The 15,713-nt window shown below is 43.8% G+C and overlaps 1 protein-coding gene across 1 annotated transcript in view; it reads left to right on the top strand.

The window, feature by feature from the left end:
• The window catches only part of GLIPR2 (GLI pathogenesis related 2), a 27,183-nt gene extending 11,470 nt beyond the window's left edge, over window positions 1-15,713 (top strand). Inside the window, exons 3-6 of the mRNA XM_083709969.1 lie at window positions 4,043-4,151; window positions 9,364-9,467; window positions 10,646-10,723; window positions 12,527-15,713. Of these exons, the coding sequence (XP_083566095.1) occupies window positions 4,043-4,151; window positions 9,364-9,467; window positions 10,646-10,723; window positions 12,527-12,687 (452 nt within the window). The 3' untranslated portion in view covers window positions 12,688-15,713. The remainder of the gene's footprint in view (window positions 1-4,042; window positions 4,152-9,363; window positions 9,468-10,645; window positions 10,724-12,526) is intronic.

The following is a 15,713-nucleotide window of genomic DNA, read 5'->3' as shown; positions in this document are numbered from 1 at the left end:
GGGAGCCGGGGCCCCAAGTTGATGGGCATTGCCATTCAAATGGTAGTTGGGTGCTGCATCTTGTGATTGGTGATGTGGGCGGGGCTTACCTGTCTTGCCCCCCCTCCAATGTTTTATTCAATTTGGCACCCCTAGAGAGAGGCAGCCTTAACCATACCCAGCTGTACCAGTGGTCTTCTAGCCACTAACCAGCAGTGCCATCTCATAACCATCAAACTAGCATTGCTAAAGTCCAGGGCCCCACCTGAAATATGCAGGATCTAAACCAAAGCAGTCAGTCAGTGAGACTACATGAACCAGGCAGCTTTCAAAGCCTGAATCACACAACAAATGCCTTGGGCTTTTCAACTGCAGCAGTTTATCAGCAGATAATGGATTATAAGAATCAGGATGTGCCAGGCATGCCTGCGTCTGCCTCCAAGCATTCTACATACCTGAAATCCCCAGTAGTGCAGCACCCACACCCACAAGAAACCCACATTGGCTTCCAAAGAGGAGACTGAGAGGAGATATGAGAGCCGTCTTCAAATATCTGAAGGAATGGAAGATGGAGCAAACTTGTTTTCTCCTGCTCTGGATGGTAGGACCAAACCAATGGCTTCAAGTTACAAGATTTAGACTAAACATCAGGAAGAGATTTCTGACAGTAAGAGCTGTTTGACAGTGGAATGGTCTCCTTTGGGAGGCTGTGGTCTCTCCTTCCTTCGAGGTTTTTAAGCAGAGGTTGGAGGGACATCTGCCTTGGATACTTTAGTTGAGATTCCTGCATTTCATGGGGCTGGCCTTGATAGCCCTCAGGGTACCTTCCAACTATGATTCTATGATTCTAAATCCCAAACTCACACCTAGAATAAACCTTCCTGATCAACCTCTGTGTCTAAGCAGTATTTCAGAACTAGGACATTCCTGTTAGTATCTCTTGCCTGTCCCAAAATAGCTGGAACTCCCTCCCTGTTCTGAGAGAACTTGCCCAAGCACTGCTAAAAGACACGTCAGCTATGCTAGTAAATAGAGCAGACTTCTTTCCAGAATTAATTGGGGTAGATGTGTGGGCATTTATGTATTAACTTTATATCTCTTCCTTCTTCCCAAAGGATTTCAAGACAGTATGCATCTTGTATTTATACAGCATTGCAAAGTGCTCGGAACACTTTATAAACATTAAGGGAATACTTTGGGCTTGCAATTGTTTGAAAGTTCTTCAGGAGTACGTTATCTCCACTTAAATGTGTGTTAGGATCACATGCTTAGGAGTTATGTCTATACTGACAGATCATGGATTAGATCAGGGAATATAACTCAAATTCACTTAATCTTGTTCTATAAAGCTTGTTTTTTTAAAGCAGCTTCTGTTTCCAAGTTTGTTGGAAAGTCCAGCTGCTCCCTTCTTTTCCATGAGTCCATCGTGCTGAGATTACCAAACTGACAAAGCAAGCTCTGTATCTTTCAGGCTCCAGAGGACAGAAACGGGAAGCAAATTCGTCATTTATTGTTCTTGTTTCTCAGCACTAGCACATATGCATCTTTAAGAAATAACATTCCTTGACTGCTGACTGGATGATTTCGGCTTTATTTCAGTTGTTACCGTCTGCTAGGAGGCTCCATGTCTTTGTGGGGGGGGGGGGAGAAAGAGAGAGAGAAAGCAATATTAGAATTGCATATTTTTAAAACTCTGTAAACATAGAATTTTATGTCCCTGTACATCTTCATTGAGTTAATAAAATGTAGCTGTTTGGCAGATCTGCATATTAATTATCGGTTATGGAAAGTTTAATGAGAGGTGCACAATGTACATTACATTATGCAAAAAAATATGTCCTAAATCTTAATACTAAATGTGGTATCTAAATCCGGCAAAGATTACCAAATTAATAGTTACCTCAGCAACGATTGGGAGAGTCATAGCTCAATAGTAATTTACACGCGGAAGGTCCCAGGTCTGGCATCACCAGCTAAAAGGCAAAGCTTTGGAGGCCTTGGAGGACCTGCTCCAATGGCCTCATTTGCACATTTGCATTTTTGGTACTCGGATGTGTAGGGTGTTGCACAGTGAACACATTGGTAATGGGATGGAAATTATGCTATCCGTCCTCTTCTGTTAAATATTGGAAGTGCCTGTGCTAATTTGACCCAAGCTTGTACACTGTTCTTTCTTTTTAAACATAAATATGGGTCATTTCTACACAAGGATTCTTTATCACTATTATCTGCTAGAAGAGGCATTAAAACTGTGGTTCTACATAGCGTGTAATATAGTACTATATTCCCTATAGGGAACCCCTCAGTTCTTGTTCCCACAGCAGAAACAAAAGTGGTTTGTGCATTACTGACCTATGCTCTTGCTCCAAGGCTGCAATCCTAGGTATGCTTAAGTCAGAATTAACCTTCTGATTTATTCCCTAGAATGCACACTTAGGAATGCAGCCTCCGATCACATGGTGTGAAGTGATTCATGCTTCTTCCGGACACTGGCGTTATTTAAGTTGGTACTTCATTTACTGATTTGCTTTTTACAATCATAGCCAGGGGTGCCAACTTGAATAAAATACTGTGGGGGCCCAGATAAGGCCCACCCTGCATTATCAATCACATGGCGCAGTGCACACACACTGTTTGAATGCGAGTGCCCATCAACTTTGTGGGGACCCAGGCCTCTCAAATATTTATGGGGGGGGGGGCGAAGCCCCTATGGCCCCTCGGAGTTGGCTCCTATGATTCTAGCAATTGCAGCATTTGCTTCTTCATTTTCAAAATGATAATTTTATTAGTACACATGCCCTTTAGTACAAAACAAATTGAAAATTAAAAAGAGTGGGGGCAATAGTTGCTGTGGAAACAACTGGGGGAAGGGGCCACATGCTGTAGGGACAGGCAGGCCGAACATCACCAACTTTCTTACTGAAGACTCCTATTGCTAGGGGCATTAATAGTGCTTTGCAAGTCTACACCCACCAGGCTGGTGCTGCAGTTGCACTGAAAGTAGGAAAAATCACCACAAACTTTATTGAAAAAGACGAGAGTACCAAGTGGAACACATTGGAATACAACAGTTTGGCAGAGACGTCACTTGGCATCTTCCCAACATGAATGAGTGATGCACATTCCAGAGAAAGTCGTTGCACTACTAAGTGGAATAGTTCCAAACTTTCCTGCTCCTTGGAGATTAGCTGAGGTTTCATGCAAATCTGCTCAGAATAGCCAATGTATCAAAGGAAGAAGCACTGGGACAGGGAGGTGACGCTTTTATGTATTAATTTTTTGCTATTGTGGGCTGTTTTGTGCTCAGTTTGCTTGCTGGAAATGTGGCATACAAAAGTAAAAGATGAGTATGAAGAAAGATAGATGTGCACCCTAAGTTTTTACTGTATATTGTTAATTTTAGATCTGTAGGTGCAGATCATCCTCTAGAATAAAATAGCTTACCAGGGAAATGCTGAAGACGCCCTTTGGGGTGCCTCAGGGTCAATTTTTATGGTAGCCCAAATCTCAGTTGTACGGGTGTATGTATATATCTCAATTTTAGCTCATGAGCTATTGCTGCAATCTGCTCTGATTGTATATTTTATCTTTATGAATGCTGTTTCTGTTGTGTTATGCAAGCTGGACTTTGACTGTAATAAATTATCTAAATCTTAGATATGAAAAAAACAATATTTTATGCTAACAAATTAACTTTGCTACTTTTTTGCATTGGTTGTTGAAGATGAGCTAAGGAGGTTATGGTTATAAGACAGAAACTCTGATACCAGGTCAAAAATGTTGAATGCCACAGATTACATGCATATTATAGTTCCTTTCTTCTTGTCTTTCTCTGCAATGCCATATATATCATAATACATTCCCCCTCGCATGTGCTTGCGCAACTAAGTGATCTCAGGTGCAGCTGTTTTAAAACAAGCCACCTGATGAGTTGGTTAAACTGATTGTCTTCTTATTTTGTAGGCTTTGAAATGTAAGAACAATGTAAGATTTTGACCCTTGCTTAGGGCCTGAAGCAGAGACTGGAATTGTTTTGAATTTCTAATGCTTTATACCGTTTTAGCTTCCAAGCAATTTGCGGAAGAGGTCTTAAAAGCCCACAATGACTACAGGAAGAAGCATGGAGTTCCCTCACTAAAACTCTGCAAGAAGTTAAACAGGGAAGCACAGCAGTGAGTACAACTACTTCTTTATTTTGTTAATTGAAGAGTTTATCAGTATTGCAGTACTTTTGATTTAATTCTTGGTTTACTGATACTCAAATCCTCATAGATTTATTTCCTTGAATAACAACAAAAAAGGCATTTTTTCCCCACTGCCAGGATCAGCATAATTGTCTTCTCCAGTGGTGCCCATATTTTGGAAGAGCAAGGCGACACACAGCAAAATCTCTAGAAATTTCTATAAGCATTGGTTGAAAGGAAGAAGAAAACCTAAATGTTGTTAATGTCAATGGCTGGCACTACCAAAGAATATTAGAGCTAAGGAACACAAGCAAAATTACATGGTGCATGTTGTTGTTTATGTTAAGTTGTGGGCGAACATATCAGACGACACAGCGATTCTTCCAAAGCAGCTCTTTATTTGTAAGCTGGAACAGAACTGAACTGAGGAGCTCAGTCAGCCTGCTTACCGGTATATAGAGCTCCAGAACAACGTAACTGTTGCAACTTTCTAAAACTATCCAATCACTGAATGTCACTTTCGATCCTTCATTTGCATACAAACTATCCAATCACTGAACGTCACTTTCGATCCTTCATTTGCATAACTATCTACAGTATCCCCCTGCTGGCCCAGGGTGAGAACTTCAGTACATAACAGTTTAGTTGTGTCCGACTCTTCATGACCCCATGGACCAGAGCACGCCAGGCACTCCTGTCTTCCACTGCCTCCCTCAGTTTGGTCAAGCTCATGGTGCATGTAGCTTAGCTCTAATGTTCTTGGTATTGCCAGCAATTCACACCACCATTTCTTGGACCACTTCACACAGTTGGTAGGTCTCATAGGATAGGATGCCTCTCTGTAAAAGAAGACCACCCAGAATAGACACAGTAGCTCCTAGCATGTCTGAGAGAAGGGGCCTTGCCTCGCTTATCCCTCATGTGCTAGTTTTCTGGATGTATTAAATTTATATAATCTTTCAAGCATTCTGATGCTCACTCTGTCTCTAAAAACTAAACAGTTGCTATCATGTTCCTGTTGAGGAAAAGATATTAACTGACTGGTTTGAGGAGGATCACTTCATGGTGTTGACACCCATAGCTTGGCCACTGCTAGAACTCCTTCATGGGGACCTGTGGGTGCTTGGAGACACACTGTGAAGCCGGGAGCATTGCATTCTGTTGCGCTATCAACATTCCAAGCGTATTATAGGGTTTGGTAATCTTTGGAATTCTTTAGGTCTCACGGCAGGGCTGCCTCACACTTTCCTCCTCCTCAGGCGGACGATCACATCCCTTAAGGAACAGGGATTAGCTGCAAAATACCACGGCTTTGCATGTAGCTGTGTTCACATCATTCAGCAAACTCCTGCAGCTTCCAGAACCTCTGTGACTACTTCCATGTATGGAAGCTGCTGGAAGGCTGGTGCAGAAGCTACCCCACCCCCCAGCCCAGGACACTAAAAAACCAATTGCATACGCTGTCCTAAGGGACATATAGACTGTGTTGGGCTCCATGGACTGGTCAAAGTACAAAGCTTTCTTTGGGGAGCTGTGGGTCAGTGAATGCACAGCCAGCTTCTTGCTTCACTGGTTGCCACGGGTCTTGTGCTGGGTGATATGTGCCTGTCCCAGTCTTCCTTAAGGGTTCAGGTGCAGGTTTCTAAGACAGACCAGTGTGGAAAAGGAGCCGGAGGAGGATGAGATGGGAGACAACCTTATGCCCTGGCTTACATCGCTGATTGTGGTGAAGGCCCTGCCAGATGCCCTTGTCATTAGCTAGACAAGAATAATCTGAGAAACAGAAAAGGCATCATCAGCCTCACCAGCCTACCAATCTGGAGAGTCCACTCTTGAAACACCTCCTTAATATCTATATTTTGGTCTGAACTGTTGGTGCTGCAGCAGTGATAGGGCAGATTGGGGGTGGGGGTGGGTGATTCAGCACCCTGGCATTGTAGTTCATAACAGAGGCCTGTCCAGACCTGATGGGGCACATCTGTTGCCAATGGGCACCAAGATGTGGCTGCTGGATGTTTACAAAGACCTTTGAGAGTGGTTGCAGATGTAAGTAGCTTGGGGGTGAGCTGGCTGAGGGTGGGGTCAACTGAGGTGGCAGATAAGGCATTGGGTTGAATTCCTAGTCAGTGCAGATGGGGAGGCAATTGGGATTTTCACCCCCCACTCCAAGGGATTGGGGTGCTCCCTTAAAGGTGTCTGGGGGAGGTGCTTCCATCCTGACACTCAGATGGGGGCTGATGGGCCAGGATACCCCCCCCAAATGGTGATCTTAGAGGTCATCCCATTTTGATGTATATCCCGGAGTGATCCTTAACCTGAGATTACCGTAACCCTTCTTTTATCCCAAAGCAATTGTCTTGTTATTATTTCATCTTCCTTGATTAGTCCCCAGCTGCCCATGGCCTCACTGTGTCTGGGCCCACAATCCTGAATTCACACACAAAGTGGCCGTCAGTAAGATGGGTGGGATTTGGCATCATACTAAGGTGATCATTATATCAGAACAAGTATTTGTGCTTTCTGGACCAAACAACCTCTCCTGTCCTCTCCTAAATGCTTTTTTGGGGCTTCTCTCGATCCCCTGAGCTGCTTTAGGAGACTTGGAGGGAGGGGGAAAGCTTAGTCAAGCTAGCAAGACTCATTGGTTGAATACAGCAAATGACTTTGCAGAAAGCAGTATCAGAAGAGGATCAAAGGCAGTCCCATGCAGATGTTGAGATCAGATGGGGAAAACAAAAGACAATCCTTCTGGTCATTTGTCCTACAAAGTTAGCACTACTAGGCCATTCTGGGAGAATGCTGCACACACGCCAGAAAGAGAAGCCCATCGATAGAAAAGGGTAGCCAAAGGAAGATATAAAATCCATGCATGACAAGCAAACCTAGATACTCACTCTAGCCTTCAGACAATAGGATGTAAGTGGGAGTTGAAAATAAAGTAAAGTGCAATAGGGTAAAATTAATGGCATATGGTCTGATTAATTGCGAAAGGCTGTTCATGAAAGTATGGGGAGAACTACATGGAATGATAGCTACATGATAGCCATGTTCAAATATATAAAAGGATGTCACATAGAGGAGGGAGAAAGGTTGTTTTCTGCTGCTCCAGAGAAGCGGACACGGAGCAATGGATCCAAACTACAAGAAAGAAGATTCCACCTAAACATTAGGAAGAACTTCCTGACAGTAAGAGCTGTTCGACAGTGGAATTTGCTGCCAAGGAGTGTGGTGGAGTCTCCTTCTTTGGAGGTCTTTAAGCAGAGGCTTGACAACCATATGTCAGGAGTGCTCTGATGGTGTTTCCTGCTTGGCAGGGGGTTGGACTCGATGGCCCTTGTGGTCTCTTCCAACTCTAGGATTCTATGGAATCAGGCGCACAACTGTCAGAATGTTGTTCAGTGTTACAGCCAGAAAAGGGATGCGAGGTAAACACTGATGCAAAATACAACTTTTAAAAAAGAGATTCAGAGGAACTATACTGTCCTACAGAAGATACCACAGCAGATGTTCTGCAAAACCTTTATCAGGGGAGCGTTGTCACAAGCTATTAAGAAAAATCAGCTTTGTGGGTTAATTAATGTGTCTGTTGAGAAGGAGTGTTCGAAAAGGCAATGGTGCGTATTTAATTAATGCTGTCCTGAGAGGAAGAAGCCGCTAGAGAGTTAATGTCTATAGGAACGAAAAACTAAGTGGCCTTCCTGAGCTTTCCGTTCTCATTTCTCTTCCTGCTTGCTTGTTTCTGACGTGTGTGGATCTTAAGTGAACGATCCCGTTTGAAGTTTACTGTGCAGCCATGTCTGCCTTTAGTGTGGTGGGCCAAAACCTACTCAGCAACAACGGAAGCATAGAAATTTTTATGGGAGAATCACCTCAGCATGGAGAGAAGCACACAGCACCGTCAACATACCAGAGTCCCTCATCAAATGTTGACTCATTCCGAATAACAATCTCTTACCCTTTCTACTACGAATATGGCATGGCCCACCCTCAAATTTACCTCTTTTGCACAACCCAGTTTCAGATCAATCTGTGGGACCATTTTCTGTCTATAAACTCTGGAACCTACTTCACCCCTGATTTCTCATTACAGTGGCAGAATGCAATTCAGCTGGCTTACCCTTCACATCCATAGGGTTAGGGTTAGCATTGGTGTTGGTGTTGGCATTATTAGTATTAGCATTGGGGGGTGGTCCTTGGCTCCACTGCTGAGACAGGAGGAGGAAATAGGAGCTTGCCAGCCCCCCACCCCATTTCTAAGGCCAAAGGAAGGAATTATCTAGGACAGGCTTCCTCAACTTGGCCCTCCAGATGTTCTTGGCCTACAACTCCCATGATCCCTAGCTAGCAGAACCAGTGGTCAGGGATGATGGGAATTGTAGTCTCAAAACATCTGGAGGGCCGAGGTTGAGGAAGCCTGGTCTAGAAGGACCCAAGGGAGGAGCTTGGGCAGAGGCCATATTTGATGATGGCTATGATGATGATGATGATGATAAAGATAAAAAAATTGCTTACATCCTGCCCATCTGACTAGGTTGCTTCAGCCACTCTGGGTGGCTTAAAAAGGTAAAGGGACCCCTGACCATTAGGTCCAGTCACGGACGACTCTGGGGTTGCGGTGTTCATCTCGCTTTACTGGCCGAGGGAGCCGGCGTACAGCTTCCGGCTCATGTGGCCAGCATGACTAAGCTGCTTCTGGCGAACCAGAGCAGCGCACAGATACCCCAAGCACAGCAAAGCATCAAACATTAAAAAAAACTTCCTGAAAAGTCTCCCACAATGGTATGAGTAGCTCTGGAGCACTGTGCTGCTCTTATACAGAACATTGTGCGTGCTCTTCATTTAGAACAGGGGTCACCAACCTACGGCCCGGGGGCCAGATAAGGCCCAAGGGACTTGTTTATCTGGCCCACGGCAGCGGCCGCCACTGCCTCTGCCCACTCTTACTGGTGCTGTGCAGCGCAACACAGGGACCCACTTCCTGTGCAGAGGAGCACCAGAAATAGCATGTGCGCGTGCGTACGGGTGCACGCTCCCCTGCCCTCTGGCCCGCTGCACAATCGTTGCTGGAGACCCCGGCCCGAGGCAAGGAAAGCTTGGAGACGCCTGATTTAGAACAACCTTTGCAACCTGGCACCCATTTTGCTTCAGCATGATGCAGTCTGTTTACACTTATGTAAAGATCTTTCCTTTTTTTATCTAGGTATTCAGAAGCACTTGCTAGCACCAGAATCCTCAAACACAGTCCTGAGTCCAGTAGTGGGAAATGTGGGGAAAACCTGGCATGGGCTTCGTATGATCAGTCAGGTAAGATAAGTACATAGGAAAGACTGGTAAAAACATTGCAGTGCTCAAACCTTTTCCTCCCAAAACTGTAAGGACTGCAATCTACGCAACACATATGTGATAAAATACCATTTAAAGCATTTTTTTATTTGTCAGTCCAATGGTGGCCCAGTGCCATACTTATGCATGTTCAAGTGGGAAATATCCCTCTTGATTCAGTGGGACTTGCTCCTAAATGAGCATAGGATTGCAGCAAGAAGTTTAAGATAAACATTATTAATTTTCAATGGTTGGAATCGGTTGTATGCTTTGTGTAGGTATCCCAGTGTCACCTTTGGTACTCTTGTTCAAGGCTCATTGAACCTAGGCAGAGAGCTGGTGTGGTATTGTGTTGATAAAGTTGGATGTGAGCCAGCTTATAATTTTTTTCAGTTATTTATTACATTTGTATCCCACCTTTCCTCTTAAAAGGTTGCATCTCCATATCCAGGCACTCAGCCACATTGGCAGAGAAAAAGTGCTTTATATGCTTTGTATATGCATTATAATACTGTGACACCAGGTGGCGCTGTAGAGTTCCGTTTTTGCCAACCTGATTTCTCATACAAAGTTTACAATGCGTTTAACTGAAACGCTTCTTCTTTCATGTGTCTAGATCCAGCCCAGAAATGTTATGGCCCAAGGGTAAGGTAGGGTGTAAATCAGTAGAAAAGAGGCAGAACCTAACTACTGAATCCAATATGTTTAAAGTTATTTAACTGCTTTAAATATTAAAACATTTGAATTTTATAAAATTGAAAATGTGCTTAGTGCTTGTCAGTTATCTTTGTGATTTTACACTCACCGACCAAAACATTTCTAAATTTATTTTCTCTCAAAATACACATTTTACATATTTTGATACATTTTTCAAAACTGCATCAGGACATTTGGTAACTGCAAAAGACATACTTAGGTGGTCAGAAAATTGCTTTCTCTTTACGTTTTAAATTCAGCTACTTATTGCTGTTGGTCCGAATGGTGTGTGATACTCTTTTTTTCTAAAACTTTGGGGGTTTTACTAACTTAATTCCAGCTTGGTTAGAATGTTTTTTGAGAGCCCAGAGCTGCCTTGTCTTGGAGGGAAAAAAGAACAGAGTGGCAGCATTTTTGCACCCCATCAGTTGCAATTCAACAGCATCTTTTCATTCATTTTGCAGGGAGCGAAGTAGCTGACAGATGGTACAACGAAATAAAAAGTTACAACTTTCAGAGTCCGGGGTTTTCCTCTGGGACAGGTGAGTATGGGCTTGGCGTTGCTTATTGACAGTTAGCCAGGACTGGCCCACCTCAGGCAGCAGGATCCGCAGGGGCAGCGGATCCCGTCGCTAAGGAATGCATCACCCACTGCTGCTTTGCTGGTGGCAATGATGGCTGTGGGACCCTCCTTGGAGGCCACAGCTGCCCCCTCCTTGGCACCCCCCCATGCCGCCTCTGCCACCGCCTCTCAGTGAATAGGAGGCAATGCTGGCCTCCTCCCACCCCTCCACCCAATGAGATTCAGAGAGTGGACCTCTCTCTTCCTCTCCCCGCACCTCAATTGTTGGGTGAGGCTGAATTGATTTCCCCCCTTCACTCACCCATTCTTCCCTGGTGCAGGGGTGCCATTTAGTGGTTCACCATAATGTTTTTGGCTGGCCCTGCAGATAACCTAAAGGACACTTCTAGTTTCTCACAATATCTCAGACATTAAGCTTTTATATAAACATATCCTTTCGACTGAATAGAGGGCGGGGAGGTGGAGGCTGTCAGCATTGCCCTTGAGCCAGTGTACCAACTGGACTCATGCACTACAGCCCCGACTGGGCTAGGCGAGCTGGGTAGCACTGCCAGAGACCTCCTTTCCCACAGGAACAGGTCACAGTGCTGTGGACTCACAGCTTGGAGCTGAGAGCACCGGATTCACTGTCTCAATAATATAGTTGTTGTGCAGCAGCGTTTTGCAGAGTCTTGCAGAGTATAAACCACTCGGAGAGCAGCTCTGTAAAGTATCCTCCTTTATTCTATAACTACAGCTATAATACAAAACTATATACAGAGCTAAATATTCTGAGCATAAATCAATGCTATACTCTGAGTGCCTGCAGCTGCTCTTAGCAGCAATCTTATCTATAAACACGATCTCTTGCACTCTCTCTCCGACACACTGACTGACTCTCTCACACACACTGATTCACTCACTTGACTAATTAAGTAGAGAGCAGTACATTGCTCCTCCTCTCTGTAGAGTCAGCGGAGACCTCAGGAGATTCTCAGGAGATTCTTGGGTATGGGAGGGGTGAAATCTCCTCAGAGGCATGGTGTTCAAAATTCAGCAAGAAACAGGCGCTGCGTAACCAAGTGTGAAGAAGCTCAGGCTTAGTAATTTCTAAATCTTCCATAATTTGAAAAAGCATTGATTCCAAAGACACGTGGTTTAGTTTTTCAGGAAATGGCAGAGATACCAGTTAGAAGCTTTACTAACTGCATTGGGTTAACCTGTTAAGTACGGATGTGTTGCCATAGAAACAACTAACTAGGGATGCCTTGGGAGCAATAGGCCAGTGACTAGTCAGGGTTAGTCTCATCTGGCACAGGTCGCTGGGAATTCTCAAGAGGACAGACATGCTGTCTTTTCTGAAACCAAAGCTCTGACTTTGGGGGATCTCCATGAAGCCTAATGGGGAGCAAGATTGGTTGGAGTGTTCATGCTCTTCCATTTAATGCTCAGCCTGTGTATGTTTATAAATAAAAGCGTATATCACAGGAACACCACAGTCTCCCGTGAGCTTCATACCAAGGAACCTGAAACTGAGGTCAAACAAACAAGTTAACTAATTGGAGCGCTCCTTAAAACTTTCAAATGTATCCTCAAAACAATTGTTCTTTAAAAAAGTTATGAGCAAGCAATACTTTTATTGCGCACAAAGGTTAATGTCCTTGAGTTAGGATGCTTGAATTTCCTTGAGCAATTTTTCTGAAACCGACTACTGTTCTTGCCCAGTCTTGCATGAGACTCTTGCCCAGCGCCTAATAGATTCCGTGTGGGGTTTTTCTTTAAGGACACTTTACAGCCATGGTCTGGAAGAACACCAAAAAGATGGGAGTTGGAAAGGCGGCTGCCAGCGACGGCTCCACATTTGTGGTGGCCCGATATGAGCCAGCTGGCAATATTGTCAACCCTGGTCACTACGAACAGAATGTGCTCCCGCCAAGGAAATAACATTGCCAGGAGCCTGAGGGAAAGGACTGTTCAAGAGGCTAATGAAAAGCAAAGCGGAGGATCAGATTAGTTTGGATAAGCAGGTTTATATTTGAAAATGGTTATCAAACTTGCTACAAGGAGAGTGGCTTGAATCGTGAGAATCAGTCTTGCCTACCAAAATGGACTTTTGTATGGAACCAGTGCCTAAAGGGCTGAGGAACCTCAGCAAGCCCAAAATGTAGAATGTGCAAAAATTAGGAGTTCAAATAATGGTTTTATATAGCTTTATATTTGTCTAGGGTTCCTTTTTAAAATTACATTTGTATGGTTTAAGTAAAAATCAGTTGTGATAACTTTTGAATGTTTTTTTTAATCAAGTTCAGATTGCAAATTACGAAGTAAACAGTCTGATTTTGGCTATTGTCTCAAAACAGTTGAGTTCCTTATGAATCCCATTCACATCCATAGCCCTTGCTTTTCTGCAGTACTTTATAATATTTTTGTATGCTCTTTCTAGATGTATGAGGGTTCTCTCTGTAGCTTGGATACACTCTGTAAATAACATTTGTGTTCTTTGGCCAAGTGCATGTGTCGAAATCACAATGGTCTGTCAGATGATGGTGGCATCTGGGAGCACAGAAGATGAAAATGAACTCTGCGATGTACTGTATATTGAGCAAGGTTTGCTGTTGCCATGAAAGGTTTTCCAGTTAGTTGAAATTTGAACTTAGTCCTAGATGAGTAGCTACTATTTGGGTGAGTACTATTTGTTCAGTGAAATCCAGGATGCCACATAGCAGCCTAAATCCAGGGCTGTATACATGTTGCGGTAGAAGTGCAGAGTTCAGCTTCTTGAGAATCTCACCAGAAAATAAAACAAGCAGCACAGCTGCAAAGAGATGCTTAGAAGTGTCTGGTCAAATGCCCACCAATATGTCAGAAGCCTGGTAGTTGATTTCAGTACTTCCGTGGCTTACATAGGTTCTTGACCTCCATTATAGCAAAACCAGAATAAATTATGCAAGATAGCAAAAATACAGGTAAATTATGCAGAAAAGCGAAATCGTGCAAATAGAGCAACTGTGCATAATTTACACTGGTTAAAGGATTACTCTTTTCTTGGTGCATAATTTAGATGCCTGGTTGCAGTTTTTTTTTTAAAAAAAAGTTGGCACAATGTGTGCTTGTTGTATGTACAATTCAGGTGACAATTTACATGATATGGTGTTGCTCACAGTGGTTTACATTAAAAATACATACCATACCAGCGACTAGGGGAAGACAGGCCCTTTGGGATTATTCTGCCATCATTAGAAATCATAATCTTTCTTAACACCATCTCTTCCCCCACTTTAGGAAATATTGTAAATCATCTATTCATCTGCTCTTTTAGAACATTCCTATTAGATATGTAACTGGTAATGCATGACTTTATGCTGCACTTCCAAGTGAGTGTAGGAAGGTAAACACAAATAAGCTTCCTGAGAAATTTAGTTTTCATTTTGTAAAGCAAGATGCAAAAATTTGCTGAAAGCTCAGAAGTATAAGCAGTGCCTGAATGAGATTTTCAGTCATCGGGGACGTCACGTTTCAGTGTCATTTCCTTTCCCATAATTAGCAAGGGCAGCATAAATTATGAAAGATAGCAAAACTTGTAGAGTAAATTATGCAAAATAAGATAAATCATAAAATTTGCTCAAATTTTATAATTTATCACATCTCACAGGATTTTGTTTTCTTAGTACAGAATATGGATTGCCTGAATATATAGAGTGCAGAGTACACATAGTTCTGCACGGAAGACTTGCCCTTATATTTTTGATACATCTATACATCTGAAATAATACTGCCCAGGGCCATCCACTGGCTGGACTGTAGATCTCAGCCAGCCAGCTGGAAGGTAACCAAGGAAAAGAGAGGCGGTATCTCAGCTACTCCCAGGGAGGCTGCCAGCCTCACCAACCAGCCCAGGGCAGTTATAGTTTATCCAATGCCAGCATTCAGATGATGCTTCCCTGTTTGGAGATGGATGGCGTGGAGGAGAAGGGGTGAGAGACCCTGGAGGAAGGGGACAGAGTGCAAGTCTCCACTGGGAGCTGCTGGATAAAGAACCGGGATGTGCACAGAGGGGAGAGAAGGGTTGGGTGAACCCAGAAGTTCCTGCCTAGGATTGGCACGAGGCAGAGACCTGCGAGTTTAGACAAGTTTGGGGGTGGGTGGGTCCAGTGAACCCCGGGCAAAGAGCAGGTGGAAGGAGGAGAGAGCCAGGGATGCCTAGATGCTAAGCAAGTGTCCCAGTGGCAGCCTGCTCCTTACCTACCAGAAGAGGAGAGAAGAAAGACAATCAGTGTAGCATTGGGACATCTTGAGGGGTGGGCAGAGGAGCCCATGTGGCCCAGGTTTGGACAGCAGCCCCCAACCTTCCTTGAAGCCCCAAATCCCCAAGGCAGCTTGTAGGCCTCCTTGCTTTAGTCCCAGGCTGTGAACACACTATACCTTAAAAGCCGATTTCTTCCCTCCCCTCCCCAAAGAATTATGGGCACTGTAGTTTATCTCTCATTTACAATTCCTAGCAACCCTTAAACTACAGTGGGTAGAGGGGAGTCACGTCCAATAAAGTGAGAAATCAGGCACTGTAATTTAAGGGTGTGTGTGCTTCAAATGCCCTTTTATAGGCATAGTCCATATGTAGCCCCACTTTAACCAGAACGCACACCTCACCCTAGGGAGGCTCACCCATGAGGCAAGGTGAGGCAACTGCCTCAGGTGGCAGGATCCAGAAGAGTAGCAGGTCCTGATGTCAATCTTCCTACCCCCACCCGCCTTATCTCTTTACTTCCTTACCAAAATTGTGTATATTCATGAATATTCAGCTTCTGTTTAAAAGAAATGAAACATGAAATCAGAAAGGTCTTTGCCTTACATGGTCACATGATATTAAGTTAGTGGTGCTGCCGTTTGTATTCCAAGTCCATTAAATGTAACCCAAGAATTCAATACAGCAGAATTATTAATATTTGAAAATAAAGTATTTTTCGTATGAA

This window comes from Podarcis gaigeae, assembly GCF_964106915.1.
Source record: "Podarcis gaigeae genome assembly, chromosome: 13".
NCBI lineage: Eukaryota > Metazoa > Chordata > Lepidosauria > Squamata > Lacertidae > Podarcis > Podarcis gaigeae.
The sequence above is the reverse complement of the archived record's forward strand: the minus strand, read 5'-3'. Positions and strand labels throughout refer to the sequence as shown.